The sequence below is a fragment of the Ammospiza nelsoni genome, chromosome 1 (assembly GCF_027579445.1).
Source record: "Ammospiza nelsoni isolate bAmmNel1 chromosome 1, bAmmNel1.pri, whole genome shotgun sequence".
Classification (NCBI taxonomy): Eukaryota; Metazoa; Chordata; class Aves; order Passeriformes; family Passerellidae; genus Ammospiza; species Ammospiza nelsoni.
In genome coordinates this window covers 150,317,870-150,343,805 of record NC_080633.1, presented here as the reverse complement: position 1 = coordinate 150,343,805, position 25,936 = coordinate 150,317,870, and the positions used below count along the sequence as shown (strand labels likewise).

At 39.0% G+C, this 25,936-nt stretch overlaps 1 protein-coding gene across 3 annotated transcripts in view; it reads left to right on the top strand.

The window, feature by feature from the left end:
* PTK2 (protein tyrosine kinase 2) overlaps nucleotides 1–25,936 on the top strand; it is a 129,512-nt gene that overhangs the window by 57,010 nt on the left and 46,566 nt on the right. For all 3 annotated transcript variants that reach the window (XM_059477578.1, XM_059477586.1, XM_059477570.1), the window contains exons 6-13: nucleotides 133–195; nucleotides 4,788–4,842; nucleotides 8,418–8,558; nucleotides 9,262–9,339; nucleotides 10,369–10,476; nucleotides 11,419–11,536; nucleotides 17,767–17,797; nucleotides 18,500–18,552. In XM_059477578.1, the coding sequence (XP_059333561.1) occupies nucleotides 133–195; nucleotides 4,788–4,842; nucleotides 8,418–8,558; nucleotides 9,262–9,339; nucleotides 10,369–10,476; nucleotides 11,419–11,536; nucleotides 17,767–17,797; nucleotides 18,500–18,552 (647 nt within the window). The remainder of the gene's footprint in view (nucleotides 1–132; nucleotides 196–4,787; nucleotides 4,843–8,417; nucleotides 8,559–9,261; nucleotides 9,340–10,368; nucleotides 10,477–11,418; nucleotides 11,537–17,766; nucleotides 17,798–18,499; nucleotides 18,553–25,936) is intronic.

Here is a 25,936-nt window from a genome sequence, read left to right as displayed (position 1 = left end):
CTTCATACTTACCTTTGAATTCATTCTGCCAGTGTTTTCTGATGCTGAGTGGAAGTTTTGATTATTTGATGTTGTAGTTTTAAGCTGAATTATCCAATAATTGTTGCTTTCAAATATTTTTCCTGACTTCAGGAGATCCTACGGAGAGATGAGAGGCAATGCATTAGAAAAGAAGTCCAACTATGAAGTGTTAGAGTAAGTATTGTGAGGTTTGAACTGTCCCTTCTCTGCAGCAGGAACAATAAATTCAGTTCAGTGACAGAACTCTCTGTTCTAAGTTTTCTGTTCCATTAAGGTGGTTAAAATGCTTTAATGTAAGAAAAGGATGATGAAACCCTTGATTGATATGTAGAAGTAGGAAAAATGCCTTTAACTCTCCAGAGAAACAGGTTTGGAGTAGTTTAAACTTGATCAGGAGGTTCACTGTGGTTTTCAGCAATTTTGCAAATGTTTATGGGATTCACAACTCTGCTTGTGAGGTGATTTTATTCCTCAGTGTTTTTCTGTGCCCAGTTGCATTCTTCAGCTGTGACTCATTTGTGGTAAAGTTTGAGTTACTTGAAAATGTTTGTGATATTGTTTTTGTTTCTGTTTGCTCACTGTAGGCATTTTCTGAGATGTGACCTTGCAGTTAACAAGGTTATTGTTTATCTGAGTATCCCAAATTTTAAGAAGACCAAGGAGCATCCTTGTAATGAAATATTTTGTTTGTAATGAAATTTATTGTTTACTTATTCATGTTGTACAGGAGATGGCTTCAGTTCAAACAAGCCAAAGTCCTTCAGCTTTTTAGCAAAAACCTGAAAACTGGTTTTATTTGTATTAATATAGTGGATAAGGTTTCAGACATACATGCAACAATGACATGCTCATCTCTACTAATTACCCTTGTGAAAAGATCCTGTACAGTTTAACACAAAATTGGGATAAAAGGTTGTTGCAGCAGTGAAGTCTCGATTTTTTAAATCTTATTTTTAATGACAAATGGGTGCCAACTTTTAGAGATGTGAAATTAGAGCATTTGGAGGAGGAAGGTAAGATTTTATACAACAATGAATAAGTTTACAAGGATTTTTGAGGGATCTATGATATTACTAGGTAAAGATAACTTTGATAAATAGCCTGCTTATTTAGCATTTCTGTAGTGCTCCTTTATTTATTCAGATTTCTTTTAAAACTCTGATTTTGTTTGAATTAGGGACTTCTAAAGTTTTTTTTAAGACTTCAGGTTTTTGTCTGTAGAAACATTAGTAGAAATATCCTGGTTGAGGAAACACATCACAAAATGAGAAAAGACTAATAAAAATAAAGGAGATGAGCAGATAGACAAGACTAAAAGGGGATATAAAAAAAGATTTGAAAGTATGTGAGTTATGGTTGGTGTAGTTTACATACATATTTTCAAGTAAGAACTTGAGTAAAGTGTTTTAAAGTCAGTTTTTTAGCAAGTCAGAAGCTACAAGCATGAGTAATTAGGTTAATGACTTTGGAAACAATGAGACAAAGGAAAGCAGGGTCATAACAGGTCACACAAAGTATAAATTAATAATGTAACAGGTGAGAGTTCCAGGAGGATTCAGTGTGGGGCTGCTTTCAGTTTAACAGTGAATTCTTTCCTTCAGTCTGTGTTTTCCAAACAGTGACTGCTTTGGTAGGAAATAATAAATTGCTGCTGTGAAAGGCATAGTGAAACAAAACCCTGAAATGCAAAATGTAACAGCTTAATGCCATGTGGAATTGGATGTGGAGAATTTTGCATTTCAGAAGTTTTTTCTTTTTTGAGAACCAGGATGTAATTTGTATGGGATTTAGCTGGGAGAGATGAAGGATAAAAACACCTTAAACTGACTGTACTACAGATAATTACAGACTGGAAAGGGTCTGCAGAAAGTGCCAGTGATCCCCAAAATGCATTAATTCGATCTTATCACCTTAATAGCCCATAAATGTTGAACTGCACAAGTAATATTTATTGCTCAAGTGATGCTTTTTGGTGTTTTTTGTGGGGGGATTGCTGGTTTTAGTACATCATGAGGCACTTAACCAGCTGAGAGCAATTTTTAAATGACCCTTTTTTGCATTGGGGGTGATTGCTCCTTGGCTGCCTTTGTCAGATGCATGTTTCATGTATATTTGTCTTTGATCAGATTGTCATATGAGAACAGATCTGGATGGGAAATGGTAGATGGGATCAAATTGTTAAGTAGCCTTTAATAATTGGGCCTTCATAGAGTGAAAGAAGAATTTCTTCCTAATAAATGTGAAGCCTGTTAGTGAGAACAGGGATAATTACAAGTACAGAAATGGAATAGGAAGGAACAGGTGCAGCCACAATTTGGTAAAAGGCATGTTCAAGTCTATTATGTTAATCTAGTATTACTTTTTTGTTGTTGTAACTTGAATTGAGGTGAAAATTACATGATACATGCTGCCTAAAGCTGCTTATCACTGTAAGACAAGCAGTATCACCTATCTGTAGTTGGTGTTTTATTAATCCAATTGAAGTTTGTACATTAAAAAATGGAATTCAGATTTAAGCCCACAAGTAGGCTGGAGTAGATGAGGTTGAGTACAAAGCTGCAGTAGAACTGCCTGAACAGTGCTGGTTATCTCTTGTTGGCAATCAGAAACCAGATGGCTGAATCCTTCATCCAGAGCCCTGAGTTGGTTTCTCCCTTGTTGGCCATCCCACCCCCACACAGCACAGCTGGGAAGGAGTTTGTAGGGTTGTGTGTGTAAAACTGTTTGTATGTTCCAATTTCCAGGGCTTATTCTCTTATTTATAGGTATCCATAAGTTGTTGCTGGCCAGGGCATTAAATCTGTGTGGTTCTTTTTGTTAAATTCTCCTCCAGTAAATAAGTTTGCTGTCTCAGCTAAATACAGGAAATGCTTTATTAACAAGTTTTGTTAAGAGTTGTGCTCTGTTTTACTCTGCATAAGAATTTCTTCTCAGATTGTTGCTCCCAGATCTGTACAAAAGGCTGCTCAGCTTGTCCTGGTAATGAACCAAATGAGGCAGTGGCAGCCTCCCTGTGCTGCAGGACTGTTCAAATCAGGGATACCAGGGTGATGGGAGGTGCTTCATTTCAGAAGCACCAACTCTCTCTAAAATGCTTAATGTTAAACTAATATATCCCTGTCAAAATGTCTTTGCACATTATATAGATGGTAATAGTGTGTTAGATTCATTTAACTGTGTGGATGATAAACCAAGTATCATTTGCATTTGAGAAGAAATGCATGGAAGGAATTAACATTTATGAAGTTTTATAATCCTGCAGCTTACTGTCATTGCACAGATGCCAGTGCTGCACATGAACATTCTGCTCCTCCTGCTTGAGGATGTTTTTAGTATGAAATTGTATGCTACTCATCTTCAGAGAGCTTTAAAAATACCCTGGTTTATTCTTCTGAGTGAGCTTTTTATATTGACTTTAGTGTTGGCTTTGTTCTCGTGCTCCTAGGTAGCAGTAAATAAATCCTGAATATCTCTGCCTGCTAACAGCTTCTCCTTGCTTTGCCAAGTGTAAGAATTCCAGATGTATTTCTGTGAATGTTCAAAGCATGCACTCATGGAAAGCTCACTTTCATACTTGTTCCAGAAGCAGATAAGAATGTTTGAAAGAGATGGTGACATGCTAAATTTAAAGGAAAAAAGTCAATAACACCTTTGAGTTATAAATCCTTTTCCTATTTATATTTTTCTCTTATTTTTCCTTTTTTACGTGAGAGTTTTTTTACACTTGGTTGTTCAGTGGTGTTTTCTGCACTAATGTCATTGGCAACTTCTCAAGCACCTTTTTTTGAGGCTGATATTCAGTAGTAGTGAGACAAACACATGTCAGACATAACATCAGAGCATAGAAATATTTACTGGCTCTGGTTTTCAAACCAGGGCTACAACCCAATTTAGAGGTGTGAACATGAGCTTGATAAATTCAGTTTGCAAATTCTGAGCTCACAGTCACCTAATTGACAGTGGCAAGAAGTGAGGCTGCTTGCAAGAAATGTTGGTAATTTTAATTTGCTTAGTATGAGGAAAAAATAATGGTAGAAATTTAAAAAACCCCTTAATTACAGTGCTTCAAAGGGTAAAACAGTAGTAGAATTGCACTCAGCAGGCTTTGTGAGGTGATATCATGGGTATTCCTTTATGGATTCCTGGGTTCCTTAGGCCAGGTCGGGGCTCTGAGCAACCTGGTCTAGTGGAACATGTCCCTGTCAACTGGATGGTCATTGGGGTCCCTTCAAACCAAACCATTCTGGAATTCTTTTTATATCTTCTGCTCCATTCTAACAGGGGTTTATCAGGGTATTCTATTTCCATGTTGCTCCCTTTTCACCTGACTACATGCTCTAAGAATATTCTTTCTATATGTTTGCAATTATTTAAAAATGTACAAATACCAGTTTTTATTCTCAAAACTCCTCTGTGCCCAAGCCACCATTTCAAATAACAGACTTTCCATACAGGTACCTGGTTAAATAATAGTAGGAATATAACAATATTTCTACAATTTCAACAATATCCTCAATATCCTTTGGGATTTAAACTAGAAGGTGCTGCTGTGCCACATTTGATGTTGGAGTGGCTCTAGTTAGAATTTTAATGGTAATGTTTGTCACTCTGAGGTTTTCAAGGACGTTGTTAGAAAAATGGTTTAGTAATCATATATGCTAGTTAAAAACAAAACAAAAAACAGACCCAAAGCACCATCTTGAAAAGAGAAATGTGATACTGCACAATGTTTTTGGTATTAATGGTGTGTGTATTTTCTCTTTTAGGAAAGATGTTGGTTTGAGACGGTTTTTCCCGAAGAGTTTGCTAGATTCAGTGAAGGTAATTAGAGTCCCAGTCAATCCTGTACTGCTGTAAAGTGTCAGAAATCTGAAAATGGCATTATAGTTTTCACTGTACAGTCCTAAGGGAATTGCTGTGCAGTTTTGCTTTGTGAAAACACATCCAAGCTGTCCATGGGATTGGTGGGATCTGAATCCCCGTCGTGCATCTGGCAGGACAAGGATAAAGTGATTCACACAGCCTTGCTGAGCTGCTGTGAGAGGGGCACAGCTCTGCCTCTCAAACCTTGGGGGTAAAAGTGCAAAACAAATCCTTGGAGCCTCTTGGGTCAAATACCTTTTTTTTTTCTTTTCCTTCCCTAAAAGAAAAATGACATTTCTGGAGAAAGAGGAGGGGAACGTGTAAGAAAAAAGAGTATTTTATATTTTACTGGGAACTTGATAAACTTGATGCCTTCCTTGCTCAAGACTGTATCCAACTTATTCAAGGAAGATTTCCAGTAATTTCTGCTTAGGTTAATCCTAGCTAAGACTATAAACGTTCCTGAATCTCAGTGCCATTGAAGTCCATATGTTCTCAGAGTAAAAAATGCAAATTTGTCTCAAGTGTGTTGAAAAGGGGGATTAAGAATGGTCACCAAGTATTTTACATTTATAGCCACCTCAATATGAATGTCCTGGTAAAATGTCTCTTACAATTCATACATGAAAGTATAAATCATAAATTGCCATTTTGGAGCTGGTTTTGGTGAGCAGTGGAGCTTTATAGAAATAATAGAATTCAACTTGAGATTTGGAAAGAATCTGCATTGTAATTTAAATGGGTAAACACAAAAGGTCTGTCATGACAAGGTTTTGTTTCAAAAGACTTTTGAAAATCAGAAGCTAATGAAGTCAAGTGGATTTAAGTAATCCCCTCTGCATTTTAATTTAAGCAATTATCTGAAACTGTATTTTCTGCTAACGGGAAAAATTGTGGTGAAAGGCTCCAGACGTACAAGCATGAATAACTGTCTCAAAAATAATATTATGGAGCCAGAAAACTGACTGACCAAGAAAACTGCACTTCGGAAATCCTGAGGTGGGGAAAATAGCAGAAAGAAGTAACAAGAGTTGCCAGAAGGTGAAGCTGAGTGGGAACCTTGTAAAGAAATGAAGAAAAATGTTGGACATATGAAGAAGAAAAACAAGGGAAGGAGAAATGTGTCTGCTTTTCAATGAAAATGAAATCCCTATTCAAAGTAGTACAGGATTTAAATCCTTAAATTGCTCTTTCACTTTGTGAAAACCAGGGAATTTGAACTGGCAGGCAAAGGAAGGTTCCCAATAGCTGTGAAATACAAAATTAATTATTTCTCTCAATTCTCTCTGCTTTGAACAAACACAAAGGGGGAACAAAACAGTGGTTCTTAGAAATACTTTTAAGATCACGTTTTCAGTGTAATTTGTTTGAAGTTGCTATTTGGAGATATTTCTGATAGGTGTTTCTGTTATGGAGGAGTTGTGGTTTTGGGGGCTGTTCAACCTGGAGAAGAGAAAAAACCTGGGGAAACCTGAAAGCTCCTTCCAATGCCTAAAGGGGCTGGCAGAGAGCTGGGGAGGGACTTGGGACAAGAAACGGAGTGAGAGGACACAGGGAATGCTTCACACTGGCAGGGGCTGGGGGCTGGATGGGGTATTGGGGGGAAATTCTTCCCTGTGGGGATGGTGAGGCCCTGGCACAGGTTTCCCAGAGAAGCTGTGGCTGCTCCATCCCTGCAAGTGTCCAAGACCAGGTTGGATGGGACTTGGAGCAACCAGGGACAGTGAAAAATGTCCCTGCTCATGGCAAAGGGGTGGAACATGATGGACTTTTAAAAGTCCCTTCCAACCCAAACCAGCCTGTGACCCTGATGGACTTTCTATCTTTACACCTTGCTCATGATGTTAAAATTTAAAGTAACCAATGCTTCTTGGTAGACTGAAAAGAGCCAGATAACATATGCCAGAATTCCTGGCAGGAAATGTGATGCTGGAATTGGTCAGGAAAACAATCCATGGGCAGAATCTTTATTCAACTGAGTGGCTGAAATACTTGGGACGCCTTGAGCTGGCAAATGTTTCTTTATTTTGTTGTGTCTTGCTCCTGGTATTTGCCAGTGATAAGCTAAGGCTGAGGTTTGCACTTGCCTTGGAGTTGGTTTTGGTTTTCTCTGTAAAAATAAAGATACCCGGGAGGTGCAGTGTGGAGTGTCTGAGTCCCTCCAAAGCCTGAGGCAGCTCTGGGTGCCCGAGGGAATTTCCTGACTGCTCTGCAGCCTCCTTAATGATCCACCTGAGAGTTGGGTCTGCTAAATTGACAAAAGAATTCGAAATTACACAAAAGTTACAGATTTCTTTGTTAATTTGATGTGTATGCATCATTGCAAAACTGATCATTTTGTGAATATGCAACACCCTAGGATTACTGCTACTGGAGTAACTCCTAAACACCCCACAGAAACATTTCTGGCTATTTTGACTTCTGAACGTTCTGTAAAGGCTTTCTAAAAATGAGTGTCTAATCTGCCTGGAAGTGCTAACGACTAAAGGAAATTGGTATTTGTGTAGTGCCTGGGGCTGTTAACAGGCAGAGTGGGAGAATAAAGAGTTTTACTGCTGTTGAAATGGGACATTCAGATATGTTTGCATGGAGGAACAGTGGTAATTCCTGTCTTAACCTTGACATATTGCAAAGATAAGTGTGATTTTGCTTTCTGTCATTGTTGGTAGTTGGAAGATGAATTAAAACTGGATTTTTTTAAGGCCATTCAGTCACTTTAGACAGATGTTTTTATTCACAATTCTTGATGGTTTGTTCAGATTGGGGGCATCTTAGAGATACTGCTTCTCAGGCCCTATTTTTATTTTCATATGAGTGGCTGCCTTTCAGGGATTATATATTTTGTAGAGGCAGATAATTCAGTTTTTTTAAGTGTTAGTTTAGCTGTCCTTTGTGCTGCTCCAAGTGGTTAGTTGTACTCTGAAAACAGGTAATAAAGTGCTAGACTACATAATTCATATAGTTTAGTTTAAAGGTTTGGTTTACTTTTTACACTTAGCCTACTATTTAAATTTCATCTATTTATATTGAAGGGGTTTTTTGCTTATTATCAGACTGAAAGAATCCACTTTATTATGGATAGTCTAAGTTATTGTGTGCAGAGATTAAGATACAGCTACAGCTGGCTTGTTATTGCCAGGTAAGAGAGAGAATGGTGGTTTTGATTTAAAAGATCATATGAAGGTATAAATTATTCTGGGTTTTTTTGTGGTGGGACACAGTTCAGAAGTTGAAAGAAATGAGGAACTTAGAACAAATTTTCCTGGAAGGGTTAACATGTGGTCTTCTATTTTAACTTATTTAAAATGTTATTAAATATCCTCTCTATGATATAGCAGAAATAATCTTGATCCTAAGCAGAAGTCAAAAGGCAGAACTGCTGCTTACATTTGGAAGCGTTTTTTTATTCCTTGAGAATTGTCTGCATTTCATTGATAAAGACACTGTTAGTACTACTGAGTGACCAAAACTCGTAAAATATCCCTCAGCTGGTAGATTTGAAATAATTATTCTCCAAATGTTTTGATACACAGGCCAAAACACTACGGAAATTAATCCAACAAACATTTCGACAATTTGCCAACCTCAATAGAGAAGAAAGTATTTTGAAGTTCTTTGAGATCCTCTCTCCAGTGTACAGATTTGACAAGGAATGCTTCAAGTGTGCTCTTGGTGTAAGTAGAGGAATGTGACAATCATTAGAATCCATTCTGGAGCTTTCAGTCAAATTGCTTTTGCTTGGTTCTGCAATAATTTTTTGCTTACATCCTTTTTTATTTAATTAGATTTCATTAGCAACAAATGGTATTTATTGATTTTATTTAGAGCTTTCTCTATTGACTGTCTAAAATAAATAATCATTCATTACTTGGATAAAAATTGTATGTAAAAGAAAATATTTTATAGGTGCTTTGTTTGTGCACTTTTTCAGCTGTTTCCACAAGGAAATGTCAACTTCTGTTAGTAAATTTTCACCTAATACCTGTTAATCTCTACCTATTTCAAGCAAATTTTGAAGAAGGGCCCCAAGTTTGGACAGTTTGTGAAAATGGAGACTCCAGCAGAAATTAGAACTTGAATATCAATGTTCATGAGAAGAGGAAATACAGGAAATACAGGAAATCCATAATTCTCATGTAGACCTAAGATAAAATGCATGGAAATGCAGTTTGAGTAGCAGAGATCCCCAGGAAACCAGTCATGAGCGGTTTTGCCACTTACAGAATTACTTGATTTGAATATAATTTTGTTTAAAGAGTTGAAAAGCTTCTAGATATTAATTACTAAAACCTGTAATTACCACATTGGATTATAGTGTTCCTTAGCAAGGCCTTGTCTTATTACTGAAATTCTGCCCTTTCTCCTTTGACTCCCAAGTCAAGCTGGATTATTTCAGTGGAGCTGGCAATTGGCCCAGAAGAAGGAATCAGTTACCTGACAGACAAGGGTGCAAATGTAAGTCTGCTCCTGGTTTGTGTTTTTTTTCTCAGTCACTGTGTTAACAGCCATGACCTGTTGTGAACTGGATGTCACAGAAAGGGGAGTGACCAGTCTGATCTCTGGGTTAAACACAGCAGAGCTGGGAGCTCTCAGCATGTACAGCTCTAAGTCAGGTATTAATTTGTGATTTGGGATCAGAGGAAAGGCTCTGGTCTTAGGTACAAAGACTGTGTCAGCTTTAGCACTGAATTTGTTGGTTTTTCTACCCAGTGAATTGTAGAGTTTGAAGTATTGGTGGTGGGGACTGAATTTCTTGGCTTGCAGAATTTGAAGCATTGGTGGGGACTTTTTACCAATGAAACATTAATTATTCTGAGTTGTTCTCTTTCTTAGGAATGTGTAAATGCAGAGCTTGTTTAACCAGTTGGTGAGCACATCTGTGCAGGCACTGCTTATTTACTTTCTTCATATCCTTCACAGCCTTTTCCTTACTTGATTCCAGCTGTATTTCAGTGTTTCCTGTGCACCCCCATGGTGCAAGGAGCTCTGTCCTGACAAATCCTTCAGCAAAATGTTTGGGAAATTTGCAATCACAACTTAAGCTGAGCCCATGTCCAGTTTTCTATTGAAATGAATTCAAAAGCAGTGAGAAGATGGGGAAATCAGGAGCACAGAGCTAAGAACAAACCTTTTCCAGCAGTCTAGGGGGATGCTGGGAATGTGTCAGTGCAGGTTCCATGTGGTTTGAACCTGTTGAGTTTTCTGTGTTGACACCCAAGAGGTTGTTCTGTGCCTGGCGCTGCTCAACAGTGACCTCTGTGGGCACAGTGGAGCTGGGTTCCTTTTCCAGCCGCTCTGGGTGTTTGTGTGTGTTGGGAGTGAGTGGCAATGAAACTCTAGAAGGAAACAGAGAACAGATTTCTGCACGTGTAGTTTGAGGATCAAAGTCTCCCTGTGCTTTTGCAACACCAGGGATTACAGCAGGCTATTTTGCTATAATTTTGATTTTTTTTTCCCTCATTTTTTGGTGTTGTCTTTCTGCAGCCAACCCATCTAGCAGATTTCAATCAAGTGCAAACCATTCAGTATTCAAACAGTGAAGACAAGGACAGAAAAGGGATGTTGCAACTCAAGATAGCAGGTGCACCTGAGGTATGTAATTGATATTGTATGTGCTGATAAACTAGCTACTTTGTGTTTCCTTGCAAGGAGTGGGATGTAACACACTCCTAATGTGGATGTTCTCTATATTGGACTTTTGTTCAGGGTTTAGTTTTAAAATAGATTTAAAGTTCATTCATGTTTTATGTTTTGCATCTGGTGCTTGTAGACTTTGATATTCACAGAAGAAGCTTAATATAAAAACAGGAACTCTTAAATGCAATTTATTAGCAGCTTGTGCATGTGTATTGCATCCTGGAGAGGAAACAGCAATTCCACATTTATGTAAGGAGGAAATATAAAAGAAGGAAAATTTGTTCCCTTGTATTACATGGAATCAGTGCTGGAAGTGAAATCAAATAATTTCCTTGGTCCATTGCACCAGAAAACAGTGGAAGAGCAGGACTGAGGGAGGGTGGCAGATCTGTGCACAGAATGATGAATGTTGGTGCTATTGAACTTTATAGCTTGCCTCTATGTCTTTCATCTCTCTTTCCACTGTACATATTTTATTTTTTTTTAAATCTTTCTTGAAATGGAGAAGGGCTGTTTTTAGGCAAAGAACAAATACTGCAGAGAGTAGGGAAAAAGATTCCACCTGTGAGAGCTTTAAGGCATAAGCAACTTCTTCAGAATTGTCTTAATTGTAACTCTGGAAGTCATAGCAGTTGTATTCAACAGTTGTTTACACTTCATAAGCCCAAGTTAACACTACATTAGGTGGAGGGTTTTACCAGCTGTGCTTTCTGAACCTCCTGTTTGAAATTTGCTGCCCAAAAGCTCAAGCAGGAATCTCCCTGCTCACCCACATTGTTCTGTTTACGCTTTGTAGGCGTGTGTAAAGTTCTGATGCAATGACACAGCTGTTCCACTCAGTGGCTGCAACTGCAATAATTCCTCTTTGTTGGTGCCTTGTTTTTTTCCCTTCTGTAGCCTCTGACAGTGACAGCACCATCCTTAACCATTGCAGAGAACATGGCAGACCTGATCGACGGCTACTGCCGCCTGGTCAACGGGGCCACGCAGTCCTTCATCATCAGGCCTCAGAAAGGTAAGGACACCTCCAGAGCTGCTCCCAGCTTATTCTGCTTTGAATACAAGACAGAGGTAGCAGAAAAACCCTCCTTTGGAGGCTCTTTTCTTTCAGGGAGGGGCCGTGAGAAACGCTGGTAGTAAATTGTCACTGCAGCAAAAATTGCTTAGTGGCTGAGGATTTAGGCTGATTCAGCAATCACTGCTTTGCACTAATTCCAAACTTAACTGGCAGAATTAATTGTAATTATTAAAGGCACTCCTAACAAGGGTGTGTTATCTTGTAACATGATTTCCAATATACACAGGGAAATTCAGTGAGGTTGGTTAGGATGCATTTGTATAAGTACTAATTTTTTAGTTTCTGCCTTTCTGCTAGGTACTCAAATATCTCCATTTAAAAAATAAAAATCTTGAGAGGTCTCATGAGTTTCTGTCATAAAATAGAACTAAAGCAGAGATACATTTTATAGTGGCTATCAGTTGTTTTTATAGCATCTCTTTCAAAAAGTGAGATGAGGTTGCAGGTACCCCTTGTTTTACAAAGAATTTGATTACATTTCATTAAAATTTTTTCCAGTTTCAGACAGCTTTAATTATTGAAAAACATGCAAGCAAAGCTGCTCAAGAATGAAATTTTCTTCTTTCATGTTGTGCTCATCTTTACTCATGGGAATTCATCCAACTTTGCTGCTTTCTAAAACAATAAATTATTTCCTTTTTCCGTGTTTGTAGTACAGGAAAGTACACAAACTATCCCAGCATCTCTCCAATGTGAGACTGAGTCTCTTTTAGCCACATGCTTGCTTTTTTCTGCCACAGGTTTTCCCTGGGGTGATGTTGTCAAAATAATTCAGGTCTTTTCCAGGTCCATCTATAACATCCTCCCTGTGTGTGGCTCAAAAAACCCCAAACTTAAACTTGAGCATTCACTAATAAAGAAATGTGATGTTAGGATCTTAGGTGTTTTGACAGCACATGGTAATTGTTCAGATTATTATTAAATTTGCATGTTTTTTGTTATCTCTGACCTTTAGTGTGTGTGTGTGATATTTAGCTCCAACACAAGCAGTTTTGTTAGAAGCTGTGTGAGTTGTACAGCCTTATCTCCACACAAATTAAAATCTTCCCTCAGCACAAACTCAGCTCTCCAAGCCACCCTGATGCACAACTTGGTGATGATGAACCATTGGCCCCAAAATCAGACACTAAAAGGATAAGCTAGAATCAGAGATAATTACAGTTTATTTTCTAAAAATAAAATAGGCATCACAATCCAAGATTTCCATGTCTCTAGACTAGTGTGTGCCCATGAGTCTTTTGTGCCTCTTCTTCTCTAAGAAATCATGGTTTGGGGTCTGCTACAATCCTTATTATTCACTGCCAGAACTTTCCTTCTAATGCCAGTGGATTCGCTGTGTCCGAGCCTGAAATGTTGTAGCCACACTTAATCCTATAAAACTTTTCATGTCTATACATGACCTCTTCCCTGAATTAATGGATGATTCTGACTCTGTCTCTGCTTTTCCTTTAGGGGCACACATGGACTTTGTCCAGTTCTTGCCACTTCCACACTGGTGGTGGTGCCCATCAAAACTGATCTGTTCTATTTGCAATTTTTCTTTCTAATTCCTGTCCTGCTCCTACCTGACTTTCTTAGCAACAACTGCTACATCTTCTAGGCTGACTGAGCTCTCTGAGGGGCAATATCTCTGATTTTTCTGTGCCCTGCACAGAAAACTGAGGTTTTAACTGAGGTTTCTGGTAGGTGTGAATGCAGGATAAATCAGTGTTTCTCATGCAGGGTGTTTATTTGTGTGCTATTCTTATAACACAGAATTTGAACATGGAGCAAATGAGCAGTGATTGAACAGGAACATCAGATAGCACTGTGGGAACACTTCTCTTTATGCATACATGAAGAAAACCCCTCTAAAAATAAATTCTGGGTTTCTTTTGTCTGAGGTTTCTTTTTTTGAAGTTCATAGCAATACCCAACATATTCATTAAACATTTCAAAGGAGAGCTGTCCCCATCATGATCTGCATTCCCAGGTCCCTCCACAGTGAGCTTTGATTGTGTAAAACACATCAGAAAAAAATCATGGGGCAACTCTTGATCCCACAGATGTGTTTGATCCCCCTTTTGAGCTTTCCCATCCCCTTTTTGTTGTAAATTTACATTTATTGCAAGTGTCCTCAGAAATTGTCTTTCTTGATTACTAACAGAGTCTGGTTTTGGGATATCTGTTGTTCTATCCATTAATGATCCAATTCTTCTTAATTTGGGGAGAGCACTTGATAGTGTTTAGGACCTGGACAGTATTTGGCATTTTTCCATTAATATTTTGATGTTCAGGTCCCTTTAGACCCATGTGGAAATGTTACACTTAATATGTGTATTTCCATTATTACACTTACACCTCTGACAGGCCAAGAACACAAATTTAAAAATTCATAAACAGTTGAGCTGATTATCAGCTTTTAGGTTGTGGGGTGTTTATCACTCTCTACAAGCACTTGAAAGGAAGTTGTGGCCAGGTAGCAAATTGCAGACATGAGCAAACAGCCCCAGGTTGCTCCAGAGAAGGCTTGAATTGGATGTTGGGAAAATTTCTTCCCCAAAAGGGTGGTTAGGCATTGGGACAAGCTGCCCAGGGAAGTGTTCAAAAACACCAAATCTGAATAGTTGGTGAAGTTCTCCACTTAAATGCTTTCTGTTTTCACCCAGATTTACCCTGGGCAGGAATTTCATTTTAACAGATTGATAATGTGTTCCCATTTTTATGATACTGTTCCCTCTGTAGTTTGGCCCCTCACAGATTTTGCCCTCACAACAATTTCAGTCAGGTGAGGACAATTTCCAGTCCCCCAGGCTGGGAGCACTGGAGCTGCCTGGGTTCTGCTGTGTCCAGCATGGAGCTCTGCTCAGACCTGGACAATCCAAAGGAAAACCCAGCAGAGCCATGCATCTCCCATTTCTTTAAAAAATGTAGAATTGGGCAAAAATGTTGTGGGTTTCAACTTGTGAAAAACAACATATGCCTTAACTGGGATGCTGTTAGTAAGAAATTTTGACTTCAGACCTGCAGGGGTACTAATGAATATTTGGTATTTTATTTGGGATATAAACTGTAAAAGGATGAGCACCAGTGCCTGAAGTGAGCAGTTTGTATCCAGAGCCTGTGGGCGTCTGCAGGATCAGGAGTTCCATGCTGATTAGTTTTTTCTTTAATTATATCCAGTGATGGAGGAGACATAGAATCATGGAAGAATCACATAATAGTTCAGGTTTGCTGATACCTTTAAAAATCATCTGTTCCAACCCCCTAGTACTACAACCCCTGGGCACCTCTTAACACTTAATAGTGTATGAGGTTTTTTTGATACCTTTGTGTGTTTTTTTTTTTTTTTTTTAACATCTACTTGCTTTTCCAGCTTCCCCTGTCCATTTACAGCCCTGCACTTGACACATCTCCAGCACACAAAAATGGGGTGTGTTGTCCCTGTAGCCCATCCCTGCAGGCACCAGGCTGTGGCTTCCAGGCAGTTCTGGGTGCTCCTTCCTTCTCCCTAGGGCTGAGCCTGCCTTTTCCACATCTCCCAGCTCCACAGGATCCAGATCTCTTGCTCTGATGCCGATGAGCACAAAGCCAGTTATGTCCTGTGGAATTCAGCACATTCAGTGAGAAGGGGGATGATCAGATGGAACAGTTTTGGGTGTGGTGGACCCATGAGTGCTGCTTGGTTTCCCAGTGGATCTGGAAGCAAATTCTCATTTCACTTGGATCAGAGTCTCTGCTTTTCTCTGTCTATCCCTATCTTTTCCTCACAGTTTTCCAGACTGCTTCAGTTCTCACCTTTCCTTCACTTTCTCTTCAATTCTTTCACATTTCCTTCACGTCTTTTCTTGTTTTTCAAACTCATTGACTACATCATACTGCTACTCACTGTGTAAAACCACTTCTATTCACATTCTCCTTATCTCACAAAGGGCTGAGAAAAGATTTGCTATTACAATGGAATCAAGATTTTGTTTTGTTATGATTTATTACATTTTATTATGACCTTTGCACTGATAGGAAACTGTTCAGAAAGTTGGATGGAGCCTTGTGGGAACAGAATGAGATTCTCTTCTTTAAGGAAATTTAATACCACAGTGGAAAGTCAGATTCTCTCTTTATCTCCTTTAGATCCTCTTTGATAGGTAGTGTTTGACTTCAGCACACATTAGCAGTTGCCACCTGTGGTATTTCTCACTTTCTTAGGAGGTTGGAGGAGGGAAAAAGTCAGATCTGATCTGATCTCAGCATCTTGAACATATGAAGCATTGTGGCCCTGCAAGTGTTGTGAAATCATAACTATCAAGTCAAATGAAATCATTCACTGATCTTTCTGAAGTCCCCAAATATGACACTCTACCAAAAAGAAGCCTTAGGGGAAATTAAAATTCCATCTTTAGAATGCAGTTTGAATAGGATGCAGTTAACATGAAATAGAGCTACATATTAAAGAGCAAGGAAAATTATTTTGAGTAGCTGCTTATTAATTGTGCATCCATTACCTTGATTTAAAAACACAGAATAATAAGGTAACTGCAATTCAGTGAAGTTCTTTTAAAGCAGAGGAAGACTCTGTGTTCCTCCGGTAACATGTGTGATTAATCAGCACCATCTAAGCCTTACATCCATTGCCAAGTCTAAGAGCAGCATTGGAACAACCAGCAGCATAAATTGGTGCAAAGCAGAACCCAGGATGATTTCACAACTAATGCTGACAGCTGTAGGTGTCATGTAAAATTTAAGGTTCTTTTACAGCCCTGGGGAGGCTTGCAAGCAGTGGGCAGAACTCTTGTGCCTTTTCCTTCCAGCTTGGTGTCTTTTGCCCAGTTTCAGCCAGGTTTTACCTCTTGTGCCCATCGCATTCTCTTTTTTGGGTACCTGTCCCCAGTCTTTTACTGCCAGGCTGCACCTCCACACCATTGCTCTCATATTTGTTACTCCACACTATCTCAGAGGATCTGTGCCTTTTGTTTCCTTCCCAAAAGGTATCACTTACCCAAACATATCACAGTACCTTTATCTCCCACCTGCTCATATAATCTTACTGTCCTCCCTCTGCCCCCCAGTTCCAAGTGCTTGTTTTTGTCACTGCTGAGCTGCTCCAGGGCTTTGAAATTGCAGCTTCTGGTTTCCCTTCTTTTCTGCAACTTCTTTTTCCACACCCTCCATCAGGCAGATCAAAACAGACTGATGTTGCTGAGCCAAATGTTGCTTTTCTACCTGTAGACAGCAGAAAAAATGAGCATAATAGTTTTTTGCCATGTTGAGTGTGGCTTTTGGGCATTCCTCTGCTCAGTCTCTTAATACACAAAGGTGAGACTTGTTTACACCTGTAAGTCCTGGAAATTATAACATGGGAGAAGAAGAAATTAGAATTTACATTTTTTTGTTAAAAAGTGTACATCACCATTTTCTGCAAGTGTGGCTGTTCTCTCAGGTCACTTTATCAGAGCTACATTAATTTAGAAAGTGAAACACACTTTATTGCCCATCTTCTCTCCTTCCCTGCATACTCCAATCTGCTGAAAAGGTGTTTTGCTGAAGGATTAGTAACTTCCTCACAGGAATGCCAAGGGTTTCATTAAATCCAAGAGGAAAAAAAAAAACCCTTTGAATAGGTACATCCAAGGTCTCACACACACTACCATTTTCAAAGAAAGACTGGCAAGGATTTGAATGTAGTGTACAAAAAGCTGACACTCTCTGGCACAAAACATTATTATTGTATAGTCTCAAGCCAGTGTGAAATCAATATGATAATATGTGCTTTAATGATTTATTTCAGTTGTCTTACTTGGAAATCCAAGTTGGATTGAATTGTTTTATTTATACATTAGAACTTAGGACATCTTGGAGATAAAAGAAAAGCATTTCTTACCAGAGATGAGATAGTGTCACACCTTCTGCAAGTGATTTATTGGAGTTATTTGTTAAGAATAAAACCAGCTTTTATATTCTGTGTACGTTGTTTCCTCAGATGAGAGTTTGCCTAAAGGTCTGTGTGAGTAGGTAGAAGGAGTTGTTGATAATGCTGCTGTTTATATATGTCTAGAACATTCTTTGAGCTCTCTCAGTTTCCCTGAGAGATTGTGATGCTTATTGTTTCAGGCATGTATATATTTCACTTTGAGAGAGGTTATTTGAAAACGTGCAAAAGCTTTAATCCTGTTTTCTTCTTGTTTACACAGAAGGTGAAAGAGCTTTACCATCAATACCAAAGTAAGTTTTGTGCTTTCCTTTCTCATATATTAAAAAAAGATGTTTTGAAAAATAGTGATGCTTTTGGAATTTCTTTATAACAGTAATTTTTATTGTTGTTTTTGGATTCCAGGACAAATAGCAGGTAGGGCATTAAAAGTTTACAGTAATATTAAACTACAAAGATAGCAGAAGAAAATCAGAGAACAAAAGTGCCTAATGCTTCCCATATTTGACAATAACAAAAGCAGGTTGTTTTGGAAAAGACTTGGCTGGGGTTCGGTAAATTTAATTATAGGAGTGATGCTAAATAGTTTGTACTGTTTATTTATAAATAACTACATTTAAATGTGATTGGTTTTCTATGTTTGACATGTAAATCAATTCAAAATAGTACAGGATGAGTCTTTTTACAGACAGAAACTCAATTCATACTCCATTTCCCACAGATCACACAGAAAGTATGAGCACACTCAGGTTACACAGATCTTAAAAGTGTGCACAGTTTGGCTTTTGTGGTTTCCTTCCAACTGCCCAGGTTTCTGTGGCTGGTTGTGCTGATTGAAAGCCACTCTCACTCCCCCAGGCAGGATGCAGTGGTAGATTCCTCTGTGCCTGGGGAGGTGGCTCAGCCCTGCTCATCACAGTAGGTGCCTGCTGGGAGAGCTCCCAGTGCTTGTGGAGAATGTCCAGCATTCAGCACTTCCAACTTCTGTTTTCCAGGCTGGCCAACAATGAGAAGCAAGGAGTGAGGTCTCACACGGTCTCTGTGTCAGGTAAGGCTCATCCAAAGCCAGCAGCTGAGTTTATTTCTGGGGCTGGCAGAGATGCAGGAAGCTTTTCCAGGGCTGCTGACTGCCCCAGACTGGAGCTCTGCTCTAAGGAGAAACTTTGATGCAACAGCCACATCTGTGCAGTTACTGCAAAGCTTGTCAGAATTTCCACTTAACTTTGGGATGAAGTAGAATGTCTTGGCTAGAACTGAAATTACCTGAGTATGTGCTAATTGTGAGGGAGCAGCTTTGAAAAGGGAAAATAGGCAATTAAATATTAATCATTGCTTTACAGAAAGGAGAAACCTAATAGCTGTTTTTCTGTGGCTGTTTAGATAAAAGCATTTAATTTTTGCTATTGAAAATGACAAGTTAATTGAAGGATGGGTATGTGAGGTAATACATGTTGTTTCTGTTCTTTATAGAGTTCTAAGAATTCTCTAAGGTAACATGGAGGTTTTATGCTTGAGAGAGAATATGTTCCTGTTACAGAATCTTAAATAATTTTGAAGGATTGAGTCTTAGTAGTGTCTTAGTAGAAAATGTATTTCTAAATCAGTATGCATAAGGTTTATTAAGGGGATTTTAATGCCAAAAAGTATTTATAGTATGATCTATATTATTAAGATTTGTATTATGATTATATTATGTTTTAATAGGTTTCTGATATTTGGTCACTACTTGAAGAACCAATACTGTGACTCAGTGGATTTCCCTCCCACTTTTACATTTATTGAGCTCTTAGTGGCAAAAACTCAAAACCCCAACATATTTCATATAATAAGGAGGAAAGATACATAGACATTTAATTAATTTTCTACTTCTCAGATTCCTTTCCCCACCCTTACTCACTTCTAAAAGATATTTCAGATTCACTGCTTGGCATAGGAAACCCAAGTAGACACTGCTGGAATACAGGGGAGAGGATGTAAGTTAAAATGAGGAAAAAGCTGCAGTGGGGTAATAGAGCTTCACCAGCTCTCAGAGTCAAATAGCAGCTCTTCTTCCTCCAGTGCCTGGCAAGCAAGCATGCTAGATCAGGTGGATAAGCATGAAGCGTGGTCAGCACGTTCTCTTTGGATTCTTACCTGTATGGCTCATTTTAGCTGTTAAAAAAAGTTGGAATTTCTGAAGTGATTAGCTCTGTGCTTTTGTAATTATTCCACTCACCCTCCAAAAGGCCAATCTTCAGGACAAAAAAAAACTGTCTGCATCCTCAGATGTTCACTCCTTCACATTTTCTGAGCATGCCAGTAATACTTTTAATAATGAAAACAATAATAGTGTTGACTTCATGAACCTTTCTTCCTGTCAGTCTGCCTTTGCAAATTTAAGTGTCTTCTGAAGTTCTTAGGTGTTTCAAAGCACAAACACTTCTTTTTAAAGTAGCATTTTGAAATTAGTGTAGGAAGTGAGTTGTGCTACCCCCAGATCTGGCATTGAGGGTTTCACATAAGAGTGGATGAGGGGGAAATGAGAGCAGTGCTGGGGGTGAGCTGCTTGTTCAGGTGAATGTCAGGGACACTGCAAACCTGGCTCCTGTGAGCTGTGCAGTCAAATTAAACCAGAAATATCATCCTCATTCTTGCCAGTACCAAAAACACCAATTAGGTATTATTTTTGTATTGTAGGAATGTTTTATATCTTTCCACAATAAAATTATTGTGCTCAATGCTTGTTTTTATACCATGTTAATAGTTTTTATACTATTTTAAACCACTGAAAATGCTGGAATGGTTTGAGCCAATGCATTTAATATTAAATCTCAAAGGTTTGTTCTTCTTGTAATATAATGACACAGAACACATGAATACTTTTTTGTTGTTGTTGTGTTTTTCCCCCCAAAGTTAGTTAAAATGCACTGAGTGTGCCATCATATTAAATTTAAAGCCGAGGCAGATTGCTGAGATGAACCCACATGACAGGGGTTATTCTCAGGAGCTGCTTTCTGTAAGAATCTCTTGAATCCCCCCAAGGAATCAGGGTGCTGTAAATGAAGTGATGCTTGGTATGGATGTGGAGAAGTGTCACTGCTGCTGTCAGATGGAACCCATCCATCAGTGGGACAGGGGAGGCAACAGCCCAGCCCAGGGCAGCCAGGGCAGAGGCAGCAGAGGGGCTGCTGCTCTGGGGTGCAGAACAGGAGCTTTTCTCTGCTGACACTGCAGGGGCTCAGAGCCAGAGGTTTCAGATAAGAAACCTACCATTTTTTGAAGCTCTATGACATCTGTAACTGCTCCACACCTTTGATGGTTTAAATCATGAATTAACTCTGCTGTTTGATTTCACTGACACTGCTCCCCTTTGTTTAGACCTCTCCCAATGGTAAAGAGCAAAAATGTAAAACAGAGATTCAGCAAAAAAATTTAAAAGTCATATACATTTATAGTATTAACACACTTAGTTGAAAAGGGAAGTTTCACAGTGAGTTCCCCACCACAACTGGGATAAACCAGCAATATCCAAACCCAGTGTGAAACATGATTTATTCAGGTATTTGTCTGAAGCTTTGCAAGTTTAAAAAGGAACCTGTTAATGAAAGACACCTTGTCTTTTTTAAGTACTTACTAACATACTTTGGAATATTTCTTGTCTAGTGAAGTGAAAACTTGGTCTTTTCCAAGTGCTCCAATACTCCAAAGCACACAAAAATAGAAGGTTTGTAAATCCTCTTGATTATTTTTCCTCCTGTACATAAAGCTCCTTTCAAACTAGTGAGGGATGAAGTTGGTTTCAGGAATCCAAAGCAGCAAATTGCTTGATCTGGGAGTCACTGAACCAGGTTTCACCACAAACTTCTTGCTGCTTCTCTTTCTTCTAGTGTTGTCTACCTTGATTCCTCAAATTCTCTGTTCCTTGCAGTGGACACTGTGTATAACCAAGATGCCTGCCAGATTCCCCTCCTTTTAAAAAGTATAGTGATTTTATGCCATTGGGGTGTGTGTAAGATTATAAATTACTGTAAATAAGCTAAACCAAATCAGTTGGATTTTAGATTTCTATGAAAATCATCTGATGTTTTGGCTGAAGTTGCTGTGATTCACCAGAAACAATGAGTGTTTCAGCTTATAGGGAATTGCAGCTTTTACCTCCTTCTCCCTCTGCATCTGCATTAAAAAAAGAGTTCTTTGTCCTTAGCCAAGGGTGTACACTCAGGAAATGGTAAGGCTAAACTATTTGCTCTGTGCAAATAATATATCAAATGTGTAAGAAGCAGCACACCAGTTAACTCTAATTTTATTGACTGTATTTCCACTGTTTAGCTTGGAGACACCTTATTAAAATGCTCTGCTCTAGTCTAAAGGAACTTACTTTGGCCAGCACTTTGTTTTTAAATAGCAAACATTAGCCTTGGTAAGGTGATCTTGTATTTCCAGATTCACATATTTCCAAAAATAATAACTTATCTGGTCCATTCTATATTACAAAAAGTTTTTCATAAAATGAAATCAGTTCAGCAGTAGCTGCTTGCTTCCTTTCTACATAAATTCCTCCTGACACTGAGTTCTTTGGTTTCTTCTGCCCCTTCCTTGCTTATGTAAATATGACTAGGAAGAATAAATATGCTTTTGCATCCCCTGGCTGATCACTGTGCCTCCTTTGCCCTGGAGAATTCATGAATTTTTTTAATCCTAGCTCAAATGCTGCTTTCCATGCAGTGCCGCAGAGTATGACATTTCAAGCCCATGTGTTTCACTGAACAGGCAGAGGATTCAACAAGTCTTTGCAAGTTCTTGGCACTGCTGGGTTAATGGGTGGATTAGATGATTTTAAGGGTCTTTTTCAAGCTAAAGGCTCCTGTGATTCCAAGCAGTCCCTCCTGGCATTTGGTATTCAGGTACTGTTGTAAAATGATGTTTTGGTGGGGAGGGAGCTGTGAGTGGGAAGATGACAGGAAGGGAGAGGAGAGCTGTCCTGCAGTAGCCAGCACAAGGGATGTGTCTGAAGGGGATTTTAGGATGTCCCACAGGGTTGGTCTTGCTTAAAGCAGGTGCTGGTTTTGCAGCTTTAGTATGAGCTTATTTGGTGAAGGTAATTAAAAGGTCTCTGAAAATACAGTCCCTGTTCCAGCTGATAAAGCAAAGTGTTCAAGGCACCTGAGTAGCAAACCCCAGGACACAAACCTTTAAGAGGGAAATAAATATATTTAAGAGAAACTGGTTTGTTATCCTGTTCTGCAGCTGCTGTCACTAACACAGGCAGCATTTTAGACTCAAAGGAGTGCAGTTTTTAAGTGCATCGTGAAATTTCTAATAATTCTGGTTGTGCCATTGCCTCTCCCATGGTTTAGATATATTCAGTAGCATGCCCCAAGGAGGATTTGATCTCTTCGAGCAAATATCTGTATAGAAGCTGAAGGATTTTAGGATCCTGAAAGAAGCTCCTTCTCAGCAACTTTCCAGGTTCTGCTTTAAAATCACAAATTTGTAACGTAACAATGTTAAATTTTAATCACTGTGATTAACTCCTGATCATGGCAGTGAAATGAGAGCTGCTGCTTAGGAGCAGATCCTGTTTAAGAGAGCTTCCAGTTTAGTCCTGGCATTGAGCTGAAATTTTAGTTTGAATGGAAAAAATCCCTTGTTTTGAAGGAGGTGAGCCTGATGTAAGTGGGATTTTATCATGAAGAAAAAAAACCAAAAATCTCTGTGGTATAGTTTATGAGTAAAAGAGACTTTCAGGAGGTTTCCCATAGAGGAGAAGCCAAATGTGAAAATACAATAAACAGGAGAAGGAAAAAAAAAAATCTATTAGCCTGATGTGAGTGTTGCAGCACTTTGAAGTGCTCTGAATGAAGGAGATGCTGGCTTGTGAAAGGCCCTGTGTGCCCTGGGTTGAGGCTGATCACCAGCAAAGCTGTGAGCAGGATGGAAAAACAAATTTGATTTTATTGAATCACTTCTGCTTGCAGAGCACAGAGCAGGCTCTGTGACACAATTCCTGTGCTCTACATGAAGGTCTGCCCTGTACCGAGGTCTGAAAGGGTTTCTTGTGCAGGACTTGTGTTTCTTAGCTCCTTTTGAGTTAGTTGGTGAGGAAAAAGGTGCCCTTTGCTTGAGGGTGAAAAATTATTGGCAGTTTTTTAGCATCCATTTTGTCAAGACACTACAAAAAGACAAAGCTGAGAAGTGTAAGTAAATTTTTAGATGAAAAATTGTATCTTGAGCACTCAGGATTGTGTCACAGCTCAGCTTTGTTGCACTGCACAGCTCACTTCTGAAAAGAAAGACTTAAGAGTCTTGCCATAAATGACATAGTTATAAATTCAAATCAAGTAATTATTAAGTAATTTGAGGAATATAAAGACTTTGTTAGAGCTTTAGCTCTACCATATGGTCACAGCACTGGGAGACATTCAAGCTTAAAGTTTACTGCAGATTAATTTTACAAACCTTGAGCAAGTCATTAATCTCCAGGTTCATGGAGGAGGGAGTTGCTCTTAACTCACCCAGCTATGTCACTGATTAATAAGATAATATAGTTGAAAATGCCCTCAATGCTAATAAATTACAGTATTTCAGATTCCCATCACAGTTGAATAGACTGGTGCTGTTATCTTTTCCTATTTTAGCCTGACTGAAAGGCTTCTTTTCATGCATAAAGAGACCAGAATGAATTGTGGTGACAGTCTGAAGAGATTTCTTCCATATCAGTGTCCAGGAAATTCCTGCAATGATTCCATCAGCCTGTGGTGCTGGTTAAGGTTTTAATCAGTTTTTTATTCTCCTGTGCTCCTCCTCTGTGAGCCTCTTACTGGATTTGAGCAGACACTTCTGCTGTGCAAATAGTACCAGTGTGGTGTGAGTGGAGAAATATTCCATGCAGGTTTTGGGGGTTTGTTGTTCATGTAGAAACATATTTGATGTGCCAACCCCGTAGTGCTCATTGGAGTTCAAAAGCTTAAAAATCAATTGATTTATTCTTTCTACAGGTTTTTGTTTCAGGGTTTTTCCTCAGACTGATTCAAGAATGTATAATGAAATAGAATGGGATATTTTCAGGTTCAGCCTTTCCAGTGTTTGCTCTCTGCCCATACAAGGAGCTCCAGTAGTAACTGCCCTGTTAAAAAAGGGCAGTAAAAACCTGGCCTCTTTCTTTCTAACATAGTTATTGCACAGCAACTGATTTCTTTCCTTATTTTTGCCTTTTTTTTTCACAATAATTTTAGTGAATACTGCATAGAGGAACTAAATCAATTAAGAAGTCCTGTGCAGTTTTCAGCAGCATTCTTGAGCACCAGTTATATCCTGGCTGGAAGCTGCTGTGGAATGCTGGAAATCCTTCTAAGTTGTATTCATTTCATTATGGCATTCTCTAGACTCCTGAGAAAGTGTTAGAACTTCTATTTTTTTAAAAATTTCAAACCAACTCTTTGGAATCAACTTCCTTTTGTAGCTAGACTTGCAGATGTGGTAAGTTTAAGGCAAAGCATCTTCCATTCATTGTGGCAGAACAGCTGAACAAGCTCAAATTGTTGACAGCAAATCATAAAGGCAGAGTTTAAATGCAAGGGCAGAATTGGACCATCACAGGGCATGAGGGCATGCACATGAATTAAAAACACTTTTACCTTTGCAGTGTGCCCTCATTTGAAATAGGCTTGCTCAGGTTTCAGCAGCTTGTGCCTCCCACCTATCAGTGTGAGGCTGAGCAGCATTTCAGCACTTTGGGCTTAATTTAGCTCTGTATCCTGAGCAGGCAGGTCAGGAGTTGAAGCATCTCTTCCCTTTTGGAGCTTGCATTGCCTGCAGTGACTCTATACCTGTTCTTCTCTTTCAGCACAGTGTTGGGTTCCCTCATTCTCATGTCAACACCCCTTCAGTGGTTGCTTAAACCAGCTGCAGTATTTTTTCCTTTTCTTTCCTAGTGTGTCTTAAGCTTTTTATGAGTGTTACCTGAGGTTTGTGCTAGAATGACAGTGCTGAAAATTGTCTGCCATGTGATGTTAGGAAGAGAAATCCCTTAGGAGTATCAAGGGGAAGAACTCAGAGTGTTCCCCTTTAAATTGTCTGAAACCAAGATAAATGGAAATACTGATACACTGACTTAGTCAAGAATTTTCCCCTCTCCTTGCACCTCTTTTAGTTTTCAGCATTGAATCTGATTAATGTTCTGTCTCTCTCTCTTATATGTGCATTTTCCCACTAGATTAATGATTCCTGTTTGCTCAGTCACCCAGCTGTTTTTATGATGGTAGTTTTTGTTGATTGTAGAAGTGACTTTTATTAAAATATAATTTTCCTTTTCTACCCTTCCTGCACTCCTCCCACCACTGAGGGTTCACTGTCCAGTAGCTGCTGCTTTGAAACTGGGCTTCTCTTTTAACACCTGCATCCCCACCCTGTGTAACTCCAGGTGGCTGCACCTCACTCCTGAGTTTTGGCTG